An 18,309-nucleotide genomic window follows, 5' to 3' on the forward strand; every position below is an offset into this window, starting at 1 on the left:
GAATGATATAGTATTCTTATCTGTATGACCAAAAATGACCGGAAAAGTATTTTAAGTTGTTGCAAGTGCAACTAATAAGTGCGACTAATGAAATCTTTGGTCGACTAAGCCTCTTCTAGTCGACTAACGATTAGTCAAATATTAGAATATTAGGGGACGGCCCTAAGTATATGCAGCAGGGGTGTTTCCTACGAGGAGGCAAGGAAGGCGGCAGTGTCTCCTCAAAAAAAAAAAAAAAAAAAAAAAAACTGGATGAGAAAATAATCGATATTACAAAAATAAACTGATGCAAATATTACAAAATGTGACATTAAAAAGTGTAAAAGTCACTCGTTTTTATAAAGTAACACTGTCCAACAGCAACACCCGCGGGTGAAGTTACAACGGGAGTCCGCGCCTCCCCTGCTCCCAATGACTTATAACAGACCCCCTAAAGCATGTGCTGGGTTTAGTAGTAATTGAGAATGAATGGGAGAAAGTCACATGAGAGGAGGCAATGTCTCCGTCGCGCTATGATTTTATATGATCAGTTATTATTGGATATGAATGGTTCGTGTGATAAATCCCACCTTTTGATTTTGTGCACGTTCTCGAATCGGCCTAAATGAACACAATGATGCCATTAATGGGAAGACTAATTTAAAAAGTAAGTAAACAACTCAGCCACTTAGATATCACTGCTTTGTCATAGGGCTGCACGATATATCACATGCTGTAGTTCACTGACAAGCCACGCAATATCGCGTTCATATCGCAGATGAATCGCCTTCGATAATGAACACGATATTGCGTGGCTTGTCAGTGATCTACGGCTCTGTCTATTAAATGCCGCTCCATTTGAAAGCAGGTGATGGCGATTTAGCGGTAATCAGGGAACTGGCTTTACTGACGAAATGCGCGTGACAATCGCATGCGATATATCGTGCAGCCCTACTTTGTCATGTCAAAATCAAACTTGAAATGGCCTGAAAACATGATGACTGTGGGGGTTTTTAGTGTGCAATCAGTTTGGGAAATTAAAGGTACATCTTCGTGTTTGTGTCTGTGACCAGTGTGTACAAGCTTGATGATTGCTGAAAATAAGCTGACTATTAAAAAGAAAACCTGAACATTAGTTCACAAATAAAATATATTGTTTAAGTTGTTACTGAAAAAATTTACATTTGAGATGTATTTAAAGGTGCCGTAGAACGTGTTTTCAAAAAATGTAATATAAGTCTGTGAAGTTTCAGCTCAAAATACCCCATAGATTTTTTTAATTAATTTTTTTAACTGCCTATTTTGGGGCATCATTAAATATGCACCGATTCAGGCTGCGGCCCCTTTAAATTGCGACTGCCTTAAACAGCATAAACAAAGTTCACACAGCTAATATAACCCTCAAAATGGATCTTTACAAAGTGAAGTATGTACGTATATACGTAAGTATGGTATTTATTTGGATGTTTACATTTGATTCTGAATGATAGTGCTCCGTGGCTAAAGCTAACATTACACACTGTTGGAGAGATTTATAAAGAATGAAGTAGTGTTTAAGAATTATACAGACTGCAAGTGTTTAAAAAATGAAAATAACGACAGTCTTGTCTCCGGGAATACAGTAAGAAACGATGGTAACTTTAACCACATTTAACAGTACATTAACAACATGCTAATGAAACATTTAGAAAGACAATTTACAAATCACTAAAAATATCATGGATCATGTCAGTTATTATTGCTCCATCTGCCATTTTTCGCTATTGTTCTTGCTTGCTTACCTAGTCTGTTGATTCAGCTGTGCACAGATCCAGAAGTCCTGCCCTTGTGTAATGCCTTGCACATGAGCTGGCATATGCAAATATTGGGGGCGTACATATTAATGATCCCGACTGTTATGTAACAGTGTAACAAATGAGATTTATATAAGAAGGAGGAAACAATGGTGTTTGAGACTCACTATATGTCATTTCCATGTACTGAACACTTGTTATTCAACTATGCCAAGGTAAATTCATTTTTTAATTCTAGGGCACCTTTAAAAATGTAAGGACTTTGCCTCTTCATTTTAAAACACCACTGCACTCCAATGATATGCAGATATATGCGGATATATGCGGCTGTCACTTAAATTTTTGGGAGTACATACATTTTTATGTTTTCTAATGTACTGTAAGCCACAGAACATATCATGAAGACAGACCACATTGTATGGGCCACAGAGGTCCAGAGCCCCACATGCAGAGAATGTGTTTGATATCATCAGACAACCGCAGCGAGTACCGGTGCTGCCCAGCATGGAGCTACATCCATTGTGAGATGCTGAAAGGCCCAGAATCCTGGACATGACCTGAATACATATTCCTCTCACTGAGCTTCAAGGGTGACAGACCCCCATCCAGCACCATTACATCCTATCAGCAGCACTGATCATTGCCCAACCCCTCTCATTAGCCCTTGCCTATCTGCTGAGAAATTGAAGGGGTAGTTGTCACACATGATCCAATAGAGCCAGCAGATTTTGCTAGACCATAAAGTGATGTTTTACAGCAATTTCAACCTCCAAATACAAAATTAAACCTTTGGAGGACAGCTTTTTGAAATGTGAAGCCTTTCCAAAAAGGGTCTTATATTGTAGTGTAGGCTATATCTAGAAACTGGTGTTCCCTGGGAGAATTGAGCTGCGATGCTTTAAGGCCACCTGTCAAGATCCTGATGAATTAATCCAGCCATACAAAGCAACACAACTTCAGCTCAGCATTGAGCTGCATGATTAATCGTTAAAAGATTGCGATTTCGATTCAAACACCCCCGCGATCATATTCCTAAATGGCAACAATTCGGCTTTGTCTATTAAACATTTGACAAGTACGATCACAGCAAACATTCAAATCTACGTTCGTGCTGCTGCTGACACAGAGAGAGCAGATGGTATGAAACAGCTTCAGTCTTTTCAACAACATAATATGATTAATTATGATCTGGATAATTCAAATTATCCAGAAGTACTGGGATAAAAGTTGATAGTTTAGATGAAAACACTGATATCTACGGTAGCGATCAAAATAGAGTAAATAAAGTTTTGAAAGTAAATTGATGCTTCAAATAACGATTTTATCGATTACATTGTTATGCCACTAGGTGGCGACAAGTGACTGTTAAAAATGTATTTGAATCATTCATTCAAGAGATTTGTTTCGAAAACGCTGAATCATCTAGTAATAATGAAACAAATGAAGTCTATGAGTGAGTCATTGAATCATTCACTCAGATTTTTTAAAAATAATTCATTCAAATTGAATATTTTTTAAATAATACTCCAGCAATTAACATTTTGTCAGAGTTATTACATGTTATTTTTTTAGCTGTCTATTCAGATTTGTGGGGGGAATTGTGATCTCTATTTTAAACAAACAATTGTGATTCTCAATTCATCCAGAATCATGCAGCTCTAGCTTAGCATCTTCAAAGAAACTCTTTAAGTGCAAACTTACCTCATATTCAACATACTCCTCTTCTTCTACCTCATAAGACACCGTCTGGATTTTCACCTCGTTTTCGTCCAGCAGTTTAGCCTGCGGGTCCTCCGTACTGGGGGTCTCCACCGCTACGTCCTTGTCTTTCTTCTCCATGAAGGTGGTCTCGCAGCACTCGTTTTTGTAATCCTTGCCCTTGCTGCTCACGTCGTCCTTGTAAAGGATGAAGTTAGGCTTGTAAAAGGCCTCCACCGCCAGGTGAAGCGAGGTGGCGTCCAGTAGCTGGGCTTTAGCCTTGCCGTTTCCTCCTGTGACCGCAACCCCACCTCCGCCGCCACCTCCTCCTCCACCTCCTCCACCAGTCACAAAGTAGTTTATAATGTTCTCCTGATACTGGTTGCTATGGAAGTCGCCCCCATAACCATAGTCAGCCATAACCATATGCTTGCTGTTCTTATCTAGAAGAGGGTTCTGAAGCTCACTTAGGCTCTCCATTGTTGAAGAGCAGAGCGCCGGGACTCGGTGTTTAACAGCCGGATGGAGAATGAAGAGAAGGAGCGATGACCTTGGCTGGACTGATGTGACAGGTGCTAATGTGTTCAATAGGCTGTGGGCTGTAGGAAAAGTGAGAGGAGAGAGAAGTGAGGGAGTGCGAGGTAAAGACATGGACTATTGAGCACATGCAGAGGAAAGTTTAATAAGACCGAACTGCCAGGATGGACAGGTGCTGGGCAATGGGAAGGCAGCCATGCAGTTAACACAATGATGTCTGTGGCACCAAGAGTGGCTTAAGCTACTGTTGATCTGTGCAGACTCTTATTGGGGACTATGGCTTAAGTAATACAGATTGAGGAGTTTTGCAACTGAGTAGTGAGTGACTGTACATTGTCAGTCTGAGAGAGGGCGTTTTTCTCTCTGGTATTCCATTTTATACATGTACAAAAAAGTCAGCATGTTCCATTCCTCTCCACCCAGCTGATAAAATGTGGCTATCAGGCAGATTTCAATTAACTTCATTCTGCTGCCCCATGACACTCACTGATAACCCTGCTGAATTGGCATGCCTGAGAGTTCATATGCCATGAAGGTAAAGTAGACATCTTTGTTACAAAGGCAATCCTAAACATGCCCAGTGACCCATCCTAAATGCCTAACTGGCCATCCAGAATTGAAATGAAGGGGAAATATGTAGTTAGTCTTACATAGGCAGACCTTTGACTAAATGACATTATGGGCCACACTGTAGTTTTTTTCTTTTCTTTTGTCATTGTCATTTTGTGTCTGAAATTATTTATTTCACATTAATAGACTGAAATGAAAAATTAATGGGACGTCAGTCTCCACAAATGGCTGTACAGAAAACACTATAATAAATTATTATTATTTCACAGACAGACATCTCTCAGAAAACTAGCATTGTCAATTTTTGTAATGTTTTATATTTATTTTTCATTAAATGGACTATGGATTATGGATTATGCACGATAGCTTCCGCGTTTAGCCTGTTACATGAAAGGACAAAGCAATATTGATACAATCCACCTTCACAGGGTAGATTCTGGAACTACTAAAACATCAATTTTGTGGAAATATGTAGGCATTCAGCATGCATAGAGTCAATTATCTATCAATCGTTAATATTATTAACACAAAATGGATGTTTTTAATTTTTGTATGTTTTAGTTTTTTAGTGGACGTTTGTGTCAGGACATCAAAGAATATAGATATAGAAAGACAGTATTACTTTTGAATGGGAGAAACTGCAACGCGCAATATGGCGGAATACATCCCGCCTTTTAAGCAAATGAGCCAATCACTAATTGGTAAAGTCATTGCATCACCGTGGCTGCCGTTAGAAGCTCTGGCTCCCATAGAAACTTGAGACTCACGCTTAGGACTGCACATGCACATTAGCTGATCTAGCCTACAAAAATAAGCTTTTTTGATGCTATTTGAGCATAAGAAACAACATTTATGGGGCAGTTCATGTCAGATTTTGTTGCTGATTTGAAATATGTTATTTAATTGTGAGTTCGGCAAGCAGTGTTTGAGATTTCAGGATTCCCCATTTCAGATAGATACTGTAGGACTTCTTCTCAGATGCCCGAAATAGCTGCCTGGAGGCGTTCCAAATATGGCCACCGAGTAAACAGACTTTCCTTAAAAGGGACTTTGATGACATGCAGCGTGCAGGCTGTGCTGGAATCTATTTTGTGCTGAAATAGATTGATTTAATCAATAAATTTTTAGTGACAATCAGTCGTAAATTTTATTCATACATAACTTTACAGAAAAGTGTTTGACAGAAATCTTGTTTAAACTATGTATCTTTCAAGTTTTGATGTCACTAATCATTGATTAGTTTTTCCTCAGAAGTGCTCATCAACCTGGCATTGTAAACATGACTTGGAATAATGGTGGACTGATTAAAATATTCTTGCATGCCCTTACTCCAGGAAACAGCATAAAGTGAGCCAATCGGATTAGCCCTTGCCAGATTGAGAAACTGCTTTCCAGTTTTGTGTGCAGTGTGCATCAGACGATCAGTGGGTGGTCTGTAGGTGTGCTGTCTGAGGCTGAAACTAATATGTATCAGTATCTTTAATGTGTGACTGATGTGAAGTTAAATAGTCTAGCAGGTTTACGATGCTCTTTAACCGAGCACATCAATTGTACTCAGATCTAAATCCTGTCATAACTCTCCTTTGATTGGAAAAAACGACATGTGGCCACAGTGGTTGGTGCGCCCTCTCCTACCTTCTCCTCATTAATCTGTGATTAAAATAGCAACACAATCAGATAGAAAGCAGATTATTTCAGAGCTTTTGATTTGATTGTGCCAATGCCTCGGCGGATCGTCAAATGTAGGATCATGTGTCAAGGAATGCTGACTTCATGCTTGAGAGATTGTTTGAGCTCCCCCAATTCTCAATACGCATTTCAACACAGTCAGCATCTGCTGAGCACATTCTCCCAGTGCAATAATACTACACCATCAGAGCTAACTAATGAAAAGACTCTGTAGTCTAGAGATCAAATTATGAATTAGGGAATAGATTGATGATTAGTTATTCTAGGAGCCTTCCCAGTTTGAATGTCAATCTCTCTCTCTTTCTCTCTCGCTGCATTGATTCCTGGACAGTTTCGACCTGCATCTTCAACAAAGTGTCTGCTGCAGATCTATTCTTCACATCCATTAGCTTCCTCTCCCATACTAGTCATCATTTCTCAACCTGCCTATATAAAAAAGGGTCTATTTGTGGTAAAAGAGACTAGAGGTAGCGAATGATGAAGTGTGTGTATGGACTGTGCATTAGTGGCTTGTTATGTAAGGCTGCTCCTAACTATAGCAATTAAGTTGCATAATGTCAAAAAGAACAAAACAACAGCTATGGCTATTATTTATTTTTAAGTATAAGTGACCCGTGCTGGCAAAACGAGTCTGAATGCGCACAGGCTAATATCGAGCTACGGGCAAAACAAGTGAAAAATTTCGGTCGAAATTGAGGTTTTCACAAAAATGATTTCATTAAGAACTCGTCTAGCAATCCCAATGCTCCAAAATAGCAATTAAACATCTAAAAGTATATCTATCTTTTTTTTTTTTTTTGTACATTTTCTGAGAGGAGTACCTTTCCTTTGTCCATGGAAATTGCCATTTTCTTTGCCCGCTTCTAAACAACTTCCTCTCAGCACAAGTTTAGTATTGTTTTAAAGTGCAGCATTCCAAATTTGTGAATATTCATAGCGAATTCTCCATGGTATGAGTCTGAACCAATGAAATGTGATTTTCAAACTCATGCTGATGCAAACAAAACAATCTTACTCGCGCTGACTGACAATTCTGAAGCGTGAGCACAAAGACGCCTCAAACAGCGTGCAATCCCAATATACACAGAATTACAGTATTTGAAAAAGTCTGTCTTGGTGAGTATTCATGCAAACATTATCTGTTATGTCTTAAGTGAACATTTGTTTAACTGTTGGGGGAAAACATCTGATGTGTAACAGTAGATCCGTGCTGTACAGTAGGTCTTAATATATAGGTTCTCTGTTTCATTAATGTTAATCAAACAATTGTGGAATCATAGGAAAAATATATATACCTTGAATATATATTTTTCCTATAGATATTGGTTTTGACTTGGTTTGTGCCAAATTTGGTGGTATTACCAGTAATTTTAAGATATGGTTGCTAGGTGATTTTGTTTTGGAACCTTCAGAACTCGATTTTTCTCAAAATTGACTTTGCTGACTCTATCGACTTCAAACAGGCGTAGCTCAGTCTTTTTTTTTGTCGGATTCCAAAAAATCTTACATCATTTTGAAGATTTTTTAATTGAGAATGTGTATATAACAATAACTATTTTTTTTTTTTAAAATTTGCTCAGTGCAACTCATTTTGCCAGCACGGGTCACATATATTTGTAAATATTATTTCATTTTTAAAGATATTAAATAATAAATAATCTTTAAATAATATATATATATATATATATATATATATATATATATATATATATATATATATATATATATATATATATTTAAAAAAAAAATCAATTCAATTATGTTTTATTTATGGTGTCTTTGTGTTCTAATTAAAATGCAATTTGTTCTTTTTGTCATTAATCATCTGGTAGCATTATTTAGTGTTGTTTTTCATAATTAAAATGAGGCCATGCTAAAACTCCAAGTGCCAGTAGGATGTCACAGCAGACCTAATTTCCATTTCTGCTACTCTATGCTCGTACTCTGCACCACCCATGGCAATTGAAAACAGAAAAGAAAAAATCCCCCAGCTTCTAACTGCCATTGGGATCTTGGAAACATTAAATTTCACATGGCTTTAAAGTCTTTCATGTCAAAAAGAGACAGACTTTGGCTTGTGAAACAGGCAAGCATATGCTGTTGTTTGCTGAGAGGTCAGAAACTGTTTACAGCTATAGTTTTAGAATTGGTTAAAGGACTCTTTCATTGGTGGAAATTCATTGTGGAATTTTAATTTTCATTCCATTTCTGTGCAATACACTTCCACACTCTGCTGTGAATGTAAAACAAACAACATATTTCATCCAACTGAAAGCAACTGGTAAAGAGTGTTTTTTTTTGCTTTGTTTTTTCTGAATTTTACATTGAATTAAAAGGACTGATTGCAATGCAACTGACATAGCAATAAACTGTTACACTTTGCAGAGCAAAGATAAAATTTGATAGATTCAGTTTTTCAATGGTACTTTAGATGACATTTGGCATTTTAATTTAGTTTATCTTTACATAATTTCACATGACAATATTATTGTAGACAATGTCATTGTTATGTCTAGTTTCAAATGAGAGAGCTACAGTGAGGAGCTATAATTTGTCAGAATTGCTATGTTGAAACAATTGAACAGTAGAATTGCCTATGATTCATTTCATCATTTAGGCTGAAGCAATTCAGCTTATGATGAAAAGTGCCTTCTAAATGACAAATAACTGTCTCGTACAGAATTGAGTCAGAGAGTCCTTCAAATCATATGTTCACAATAAACTAAAGCTTTTACACCTGTGCATTTAGGTGCTTGAATGTGTTTTGTGCTGAACCTTATCACATGAACTTGGAAATATTTATATTAAAGCCCTCTCAAAGGAAATTCAAACTGGAAACCTCTTTTTAAAATCATGGCCAAAACTATTTATCTATTCATTATGACTGTGGTGTGTGCAGTTGTGCATTTACATCTATAGAAACTCCTGTTAATGTTAAAGTATCTTTTGTCAAGGTGAGGTCTGAATGAGAGTCTGAACAGCATCTGTATACTCTAAGCAGAGTAAAACAGTGAATTTTTTTATTTTTTTTTTAAAGGCTGTTTACCTTCTAAGAACAAGTGCAACTGAAATGACTGTGGTTAAATAACCCTATTAAAATCCAGTCAGCCCACACAGATTCACAGCAGTCAGTCAAAATATGCATCAGACCAACATACAGAAACACAAACCTTTTACACATCTAAACAAGCATATAATTGGTAAATAAATAGACAGTAAAGCACAGATTTCTTTCCTTTTTTAACCTCTAACAGGGTTAAACGTGATTATAAAAGCTGATGAGGAGGGTCACAACACAGAAGGTTTCCTCGGTAATTAGTATGAATATGCAAATATTTTCTCTTTCATGCAAGACAAATATAACTAATGCATATGTGTGCAGTTACTGACAGTGATTTGGAACAAACAAACAACCTCTTCATAGATTTGTTGTGTTATACTTGAATCAATCTGTCCATTGCAGCAAAATTGTTTCAAAGCAGCTTTAAATGACAAACAATTTGTGAATAACAGTTCTCCTCCATCTCAATAATAGCAAAGCAACCAAAACAGAGATATGTGCAACATGCTTTCATTCTTCATTGATTATAGCACCTTCCTTCTTGAGCTAAGGTGCAATCAAATCCCCCTGCCGGTGTCTTAGTCAATTAAGCCTTATGAGGCTCGGCCCTTCTGAATTCTAATAGGATAGAGGCTGAAAACACTTTAGCAGTGTTAATGTGTTAGGTAAAATGGATAATGGAAACTTTTGCTACTCGTGTATGCACTTTAATCTCCCTGTGCACAATGCTGATAACAAGAGATGAAAAGGAAGAACAAAGTAATGTGGACTTGTAATACAAGGAGGCTACCTGTACTCTAGAATTAATTTGATTTGCATATTTATAATTATCTGTTGATGTTGTTTCACTCATAGTCATGCAAGATGGCTCGTGACTCATGTACCCTGTGGATGAAGGGTAAATCAGCAAATTTACAGATCAACTGATATATATATATATATATATATATATATATATATATATATATATATATATATATATATATATATATGCTTTGCTTGCATAATACATTTGTATACTTGTGAACTGTACTGGACAGTGTTGTGTACTGCACAGAGTAGGTAGTAGCCTATATAATGTGTGTAAAACAATGTCATATCAATGATGTGTCAATAATGATAATTAGCCTCATTATAGCAACATAAAATAAGTAAATGCATATGTCATTTCTGTAAACAACAGTACAGTGCACTTTTCACTCAAGGGCACAGACAAAAGCATAAAATGTACTTTTGTGTTTAAAGGTATTCAAACTGCACTCTCTCCAAAGGCTGGCTTATAATTTAGACATTTGTGAACTACAGTATAACTCACAGTAGCAATTAACATAGGTATTTAGGATACAGTGATCACATCAGAATATCTGTTCATTCCAGGTGGCAGTTTGAATGTAAACGCCTATATTTATGACACATTTCAGCCTCATATTCGGAAATGTCCATGTCTTACCTTGCGACTCAGCAATCCAGGTGTCCGGCTCGTTCGATTTGATTCAGTGACAATTTGGCAGTCGACTGGCTTTCCACAGAAATGTCAAACGATTTGAATCCGAGTCTCGCATTGCAGAAGCCCGTGAGGCGCCGGTAAACTCGGTGAACAACAATAAACCTGATTTCTAAGGATGAGCACGAGCAACGAAACAATGAACCTGCTAAACGTGAGTCATTTCTTCTCGAGCAACAGATATCCAACTTGACTAAGTACAGAATATATCTGATAAAAAGCAGGAAAAATTACTGACAGTAACACAGTATAGCTTTAAAACACTCGTACTGTACACCGCATTAGTCCGCGCGCATCTTTCAGTTGAATCATAAGCTGTTCAGGACCGCGCGAACTTTCTTGTCCGAATCTCCGCGCAAAGCTTTTAAAACAAAATTTGTTACAAAATCTTTCTCTGTCCCCTTGATTTTACTGTATGAATTAATCAAGTCACCTTAGGTTATTGCTGTGTGAAGCTGTAAATTCCTGTTCCATAGCAGTCAATACGTTTCGTTCTGAGAGAACAAGGTAAGAATGCTGTCAGTGACAGAGTGAACGGACTTTCCGTTGTGCGTCCCTCCAAACAAGACACGAAATATGTACCATGTGTCTTGCGTGCGTTGATGTGTTCCCGTTGACTCTCCTCTAGCAGAAATAAAAATATAATACGGCAGGTTTGCGTGGGACGAGGATCTTAGCGCTCTAAAGCGTATCGATTTCACATCTTGTGAGGGAAGCTCCGCTGGGGATGTTGACGATAAATATTACAGCAAAGTATTTTATTTATTATTTATTTCAGTAGTTGGAGTGTCCATGGAAAAGAAGTGTAGAGGAACATAAATGGACATGGTTGGGTCATTCTATGAAATAGGAGCCTTCTGTGTCTTTCATGAACATAGTGATAAACAACATAAAAAATGACTTCAACAATGAGAAGCCTATTAAAAATATATAGCCTATTATAGAGAGCTTAGATACATATAGATAAACCTGATGATGACACCATTATTTCAGGATATCTTTATTATTATTATTATTATTAGCCTATATTTTTCATCTTATATATTGTTAGGTTTGCAGCCATAAATGGTTAACCCATGATTGGGTATAGCAAATAACTATTGAAAATGGGGTATTTGTAAAGATTCTAAAATCTAGAATTTAATTCTCTTTTCGTCATCTGATTGAATGTTTATTATCATTATGATTTGCTTTAAAAATCACCTTTTCAAAATGGATATGGCATCCATTCTTGTAATGACCCAGTTATGTGCAAGGTAAGGCTGAACAGTGACATAAAGTGACATTAAGATCAGCACTCTTGTAATCTCGGTAAGAGATCAATTCAAAACGATTTTGAAACTGCATTTTATATAGAATTCTAAATAAAGAGCTTCTCTGGACTATTTTCAGCTGTCTATATAATGTACATAATGTAATAGAAAATAGGAGGAGGCGGCGTTTCTATAAAAAGTAAGAGTCAGAGGGGGATACAGCAGGAGGGAAATGCTCCGATGTATCTGTGCCTGAGTGCAGAATTGATGTGCCTCAAAATCCCCTTTCATGTGCTCCGTCGGCTCTGTAAACTGGGGAGGGCGAAAAAAGAGGTGACACGGAGATACCGGCTGAACAGCTAGTTGATGTCATAGCTCAGTGAATCATTTCTGTGGAGAACATGAGCATGGGGAAAATAGATCGCATAGAGGACTGTAATTAAAAGTGCAAAGGCGGATATGTCTATGTGCGTTATAAAACCTGACTGTTCTGATTCAGTTGGAAGCCAGTAAGCCCTGGGTGAAAGCATGCCATTTAATAGACTGCTGCCTTTTGTGGTGGCATGTGTCCATGCTTTGCTTTTCTCTTCTCAAACAGGCTCAGAGCAAACAGCTGCTCTACATGCTTTTAACCGAAATCAATCACAATGTCTCCCACAGCACATTTGACTTGCACAGAGTGAGGCAAAGCCTCATTTCACTTTTCCCTTCTGCCACTGTTTATGTTATCATTTATTTGTGATTTCAGACCTTCTCTGTGTCCATTTTGCTCGGAAAGAGGAAGGCTGTTGTACCTGCGGGCTTAACTTAAGCTTCCGATGAGCTTGAGATTCAATTTATTTCAGCTGAAATTGCTTCAGTCCTTTTGCCACAGAACATTAGAGCTGCAAATGATATCCTTGGGGTATTCTTATTTGGGGTCCTTCTGGAAACAGCTATCAGAGAGATAGAGAATCTTTGAGAAAAATGTACAGCTATGGTCAGCTGTGCCTCAACAATCACTATTGTGGACACTTCAGAAGAAGACAGAAAGTTCAGCATTGTAGCAGCCATTGCAGTTGGACGAACTCTTTAAGAGCCCCTCTGAACTCAGGCCTGAACAAGACTGCTGTTGACATTCACATTGTATAACCTACTGTAATGACAGGATGATGGTTACAATGGTTAGCCTTGGGCTTGAAAGAACTCAGAAGGGAATAGCAGAAGGTGAAAAGATTTGTAGTGACCTTATACACGTACACCGTAAACATGTGGTGGTTTTGGCCAATAAAAAACAGAAACAGAAGAAAAAAAATCTTTGGATTTAAACGGGGAAAACATTTGTGTTAAATCTCCGAGGCATATTGTAATTGGAAAAACTCCTATTAAAATAATAATAAAGAAGTGTATTACTATCTCCATGTATAGAGGGATTTACTTTAGCTCCTTAATATATGTAGAAACTTTGCAATGTTCCTTCATATTCCCCCAAACGAGTTTGTTTTTTCTATTTTATTCCCTAAATGAAACATTTGAAAGATAAACCACAAAGGATTTAATCAAAAGAAACATACCAAGGAACTCAAAGTCAACAAATACCTTAGACTTCCATCCCAGAATCCCTATTTGAAGCTGGCAAACATGTGCATGTGGATAAAAAGACCTCAAGGTTTAAGTAAGAGTGGTTTGAAGCTGTCACACCAGAAAGTGTTTTCCTGCATATCTCCAATTTCCAGCTGTGACCAAACTGTTTCTGGTCCACTGGTAGACTTGTGGTGCAGAAAAACATGCACTTTTGCCATTTGACAAACCCATAACAAGTTGTTTTAATGAAAATTAAAAGGATGAAATTAAAATTCTATCATCATTTACTCATGTCGCTCCAAACCTGTATTGAATTTCTGTATTCTTTGGAACATAAACGAAGATATTTCGAATAATGTACATTTTTTTCCCTCCATACATTGAAAGTCAGTAAGGTCCAGTGTTGTTTTGGACTCTATTGACTTTCATTATATCGACAAAAACAGCTTAAACATTCAGGGAGAATAAATGATGACACTTTTTGAGTGTGAACTATCCTTTTAAGATCAACAAACTAATCCAATAATAATGTTTTTGTTTTCAGATACTTAAAGGAATAAAAAGGAATGATGTTTCCCTTTCAATAAACAGCAACCTAGTCTGCCCTCATTTTGCTGTTTAGATTTTGATCCTGATACCTATTTGTATGAAAAAAAAAAGACTTGGAAAAACACCCAATTAATCATTCTTCATTCACATGCACTTGGGATAATGTGCTATATGCAGCATTAGCAGAATAAATGAATTGTTTTACAGCTTTCCTTTAGTGAAAAAGGAAGAGACAGTAGGCCTCGCTGAGATCTTGTGTGAAATATGACAGTTCACATCAGATTACTGGGTGTTATCACTAACTCCTGTTCGTCATTTGCTCCCTAAAACCATCCATATTCATGGAATGGCTAAAAATACATGTAGCATCTCTACCACTTACCCTGTCCCCTGCTCCACAGGGGCTCCCAGCAGAAGAGGTGGTATGAGGTGGAATTCGACACGGGTCACTCTGCAGGTGAACCCACATTTGTGAGGGCTTTCAGGCATGGCAGGAATTTTTCTTCAAAACAGATGTGTTGGTGAGGCAGATTAGAGGTTGCTCTCTGTGGATGAGGTGATGGACAGTACCGGCTCAAACGCTAAGACAAGTTTCTGCTGGATGCGTTTGAGTGCCGCCACATGGGAAAGAGAGCCCTTTGCTTCCAATGTGTTGCTGTTTTAACATGAGTCCAAGGACCTCAGGTGCATTTAAAAACTGGCTTTGAAACTATGATATTGCTTTATGTCCACTGAAATAAATACACGTACATACTGTTTTTTGCAATAAAAGTGAAACTTAAAGGCCCAGGTCATTTTGAGGGACAGCTCATGGCACTGGGACTTGTTCTTAATCAGCAGTTCCAACTGTTTTCTCTTTTGGTTACTTGTGCCATGATGCTCTACCAACTGCCACAGAGTCATTCATACTGGAGGCTCTTTGTAACACAGCAGACTTATGTGCAGTTCCCCCTTTTTGTGCACATTTCAAAAATTATTTTTCTCAGCTATTTTTATCTTAAATATTGTGCAATGTAGGCTATACCTAGCTAAAAGTGATGTCTGGCCTATAGGAAAATTGACATCTTCACCCTTCATTCAAATACTATTAAACGTTTGTCAAACATTTTGTAAGCATATTGTGTAGTTGTGCTTGCAGTCAATTGTTTTACTTGCGATAACGCATCAAACAACTCAATGAAAGCCAAATTGTGCAGAAATACAAAGAAATGATATAAACATGCAAAAGATTAGATGTTTTATCAATCATGTTTTATTTTATTTTTATATTTAGATACATATTTAAGGCAGAAGGCCTGATAAAAGATACTGTATGGGGGGTTCAGGGATTTCCTTTTGAAGTCTGGACCATTTTTATATTTTGCTTAAAATAAGTATCTACTAAAAACCAACAAACAATATACAGTACATGATAATCAAAAGTTCAAAACACCCTTGTCATGAGCAGAAAACAAAGTTAACTTAAGTTTATGTTGTCTTTCCTGGCACTACAAATAATTTTCTCAATGATAACATTGTTTATTATGAAATGCTCTTTATTATGAACATGCTGATTAATACAGTATGAAATGTAAAAAATGTATCGTCACAAAAGTTTGAACGGTCAGAGTCATATGTTTCACAGATAAAAATAACTATATTTCCTGTATTCCTATCAAGTATCAATCTATTTTACTGCTCACAGTGTTTCTGCTACTGTTAAAATAATCTGCAGCTCTTAATGTGGCGCTTCAGCTACTTTAGCAGGAGAGAGAAGCAACAAGCAAGGAATGGAAAGGGCTTGAATGAAGCTCATTTTGCTCTAGATAAAAAATATTAGAGGATATAGTGTCAAAAGATCATTACCATAAATGACTCTGAGTGCTTGTGAACCGCTCTGTTGTTTTGACATGCTACACACTTTAACTAGTAACTATCTTGCAAGTTTCAGAGCTTTTCATCCTCCTCAATATAAACAACACTGGCATTCTGTCGCTTAAAAGCTGACACCAGATGCGAGCGTTGTGTCAAAGGAAATAAAACCCATTATAATCACTGACGCTGTCTACACTGGATACCATATACAGAATGATGCCTGTTCACTTTACTTACCTTATTTCACACTTACTCAAATGCAATAGTGAGTGGGCATTGATACTGTATGCAAAGACATTAGCCAGTCATAAGAGTGGCCATTTACTGATAACCCTTTAAGGAGCCGCCCCTTAACAATGGATCATTTTAGACAGAGGGTCAGAATGAAGGTTGAAAATAATAGTTTTTCCACATGTTTATTTGTTTTTTTGTGTGTGTGCAAAAAAACTTTATTAATATTATAAGTAAACCTCAAGGAACATATTAAAATAATAAAAAAATCCATGTCATGACCCCTTAATAATCTAGGCATGTCAAGGCATATCCAATTGCCCAGAGAGTATGTCATTAGGCTTGATGAATATTACCTATACTACCAAGAAATTTTTTTAATTAGTAATCAAATAGTTTTTTGTCATTAATTATCCTGTCAGTTTCTTAGCAAAAAAATAGAAAGCTCATAAAGATAAAGTAGCTGTAAAGATAATCGGTGAGCAATTAAATTTTCCAATTGCAGAAATCACAATCTTTCTATCATAGTTTAGACCTGAGCTGACATGGAAGTAAGAAAATTCTAAGCTGTAGAAACAGTTGCTTTAATAATTCATACTCATTCTGAAATGAAAGGAACATGATTATTACAAAGTGCATATTGCAGATAAGGAGGATTGTTATCAGTATACCTAAATAGTTTCTACCTCTACAGGGACAGTAGAACAATTGGATTTGAGGTATATTTGGCTATACAATATCCAGAAAAGCACAAGGAAAACATGGAAAAGAGAAACATGAAAGGACTGTAGTACAAAGACCACCATACTGTATTTGTCAAGTTACAGAACAAGAAGTTAGACAGAACTGAATCATCCAGCTTTCCATGTCTGAGTACTTAAAGTCCATGTTTTTAATTTGGAAAAAAGTATGTAATGCAGTGAGCGAATGTGTAGAACAAAGTGTTTTATTATAATTATGGTCCTTTTAAATGCCTGTCATTTTCAAAGTTAATGCTTTGACTGCAGCATTAACTCTAAGCAGGAATTAGACTGGAATGCCAATTCACACCCACTGAGCTTTATCAAGCTAAAACACAATTGATGTCTCTTTGCTTTTATCGACCCATTTAAAAAGTGAGCTTTACTAAGGTATTGAAATTGCAGAAGTCCATTAACATCTCTGTGTCATCAGTCTTTGTTTTGTGATGATCAGAGCTTCAAGCTACTGAAACACAGTAAGATTACTAATAAAGAATATGTCAGCCTTATAATATTTCATGGAACAAAACTTGTGAATAGAGAGAAGTTCAGTATTATAAATGAAGGTCTAAATCAATATTTTAGCTTTGACAGCACTAGACATACTGTTGGTGTCATGTGGTTTCACCTGCTCAGACCTGCAGTCTTGTTCAGCTTTATTTATTTCTGTCTAGTAAATCAAGTTTATCAATAGGAAGCAGAAAAGTCTTCCCATCTTTTGTTGTTGTTGTTGACATCCAATCAAACTCTATATTTTGCAGTATTTTAGTGTAAATACATCAATAAGTTCAATTAGTAGTAAGCCAAACTAGCCAAACTTATCCTTGAAAACCATGAAAAGATTACAACCAGACTGCTTTAAAAGCTTGTTCACTTGCAATGAAGATATGTGTGGTTTGTGTAGACCACACAACTGTACTGTGAGTTATTAGCTTATTATTGCGATTAATATTATTTTAATATTTAATTGATTATGAATACAAATACACCCACCGGCCACTTTATTAGGTATACCTTGCTAGTACCGGGTTGGACTCCCTTTTGCCTTCAGAACTGCCTTAATTCACGGCATAGATTAAACAAGGTGCTGGAAACATTCCTCAGAGATTTTGGTCCATATTGACATGATAGCATCACACAGTTGCTGCACATTCATGGTGCGAATCTCTTGTTCCACCATGTCCCAAAGGTTCCCTATTGGATTGAGATCTGGTGACTGTGGAGGCCATTTGATTCGAATGAACTCATTTATGTTCAAGAAACCAGTTTGAGATGATTTGAGCTTTGC

At 36.9% G+C, this 18,309-nt stretch overlaps 1 protein-coding gene across 2 annotated transcripts in view; it reads right to left on the reverse strand.

Moving 5' to 3' along the window:
• The window catches only part of syndig1l (synapse differentiation inducing 1-like), a 36,692-nt gene extending 25,121 nt beyond the window's left edge, over positions 1-11,571 (reverse strand). Inside the window, exons 1-2 of one of the 2 annotated variants that reach the window (XM_048206578.1) lie at positions 11,265-11,571; positions 3,474-4,069 (exon numbers count right to left, since the gene is read on the reverse strand). In XM_048206578.1, the coding sequence (XP_048062535.1) occupies positions 3,474-3,950 (477 nt within the window). In that variant the 5' untranslated portion in view covers positions 3,951-4,069; positions 11,265-11,571. Of the gene's footprint in view, positions 1-3,473; positions 4,070-10,777 lie in introns of both variants that reach the window. The other variant, XM_048206577.1, reaches the window with a different exon arrangement.
• Between the last annotated feature and the right edge of the window lie 6,738 nt (positions 11,572-18,309).

This window comes from Megalobrama amblycephala, linkage group LG11, assembly GCF_018812025.1.
Source record: "Megalobrama amblycephala isolate DHTTF-2021 linkage group LG11, ASM1881202v1, whole genome shotgun sequence".
NCBI classification, from domain to species: Eukaryota; Metazoa; Chordata; class Actinopteri; order Cypriniformes; family Xenocyprididae; genus Megalobrama; species Megalobrama amblycephala.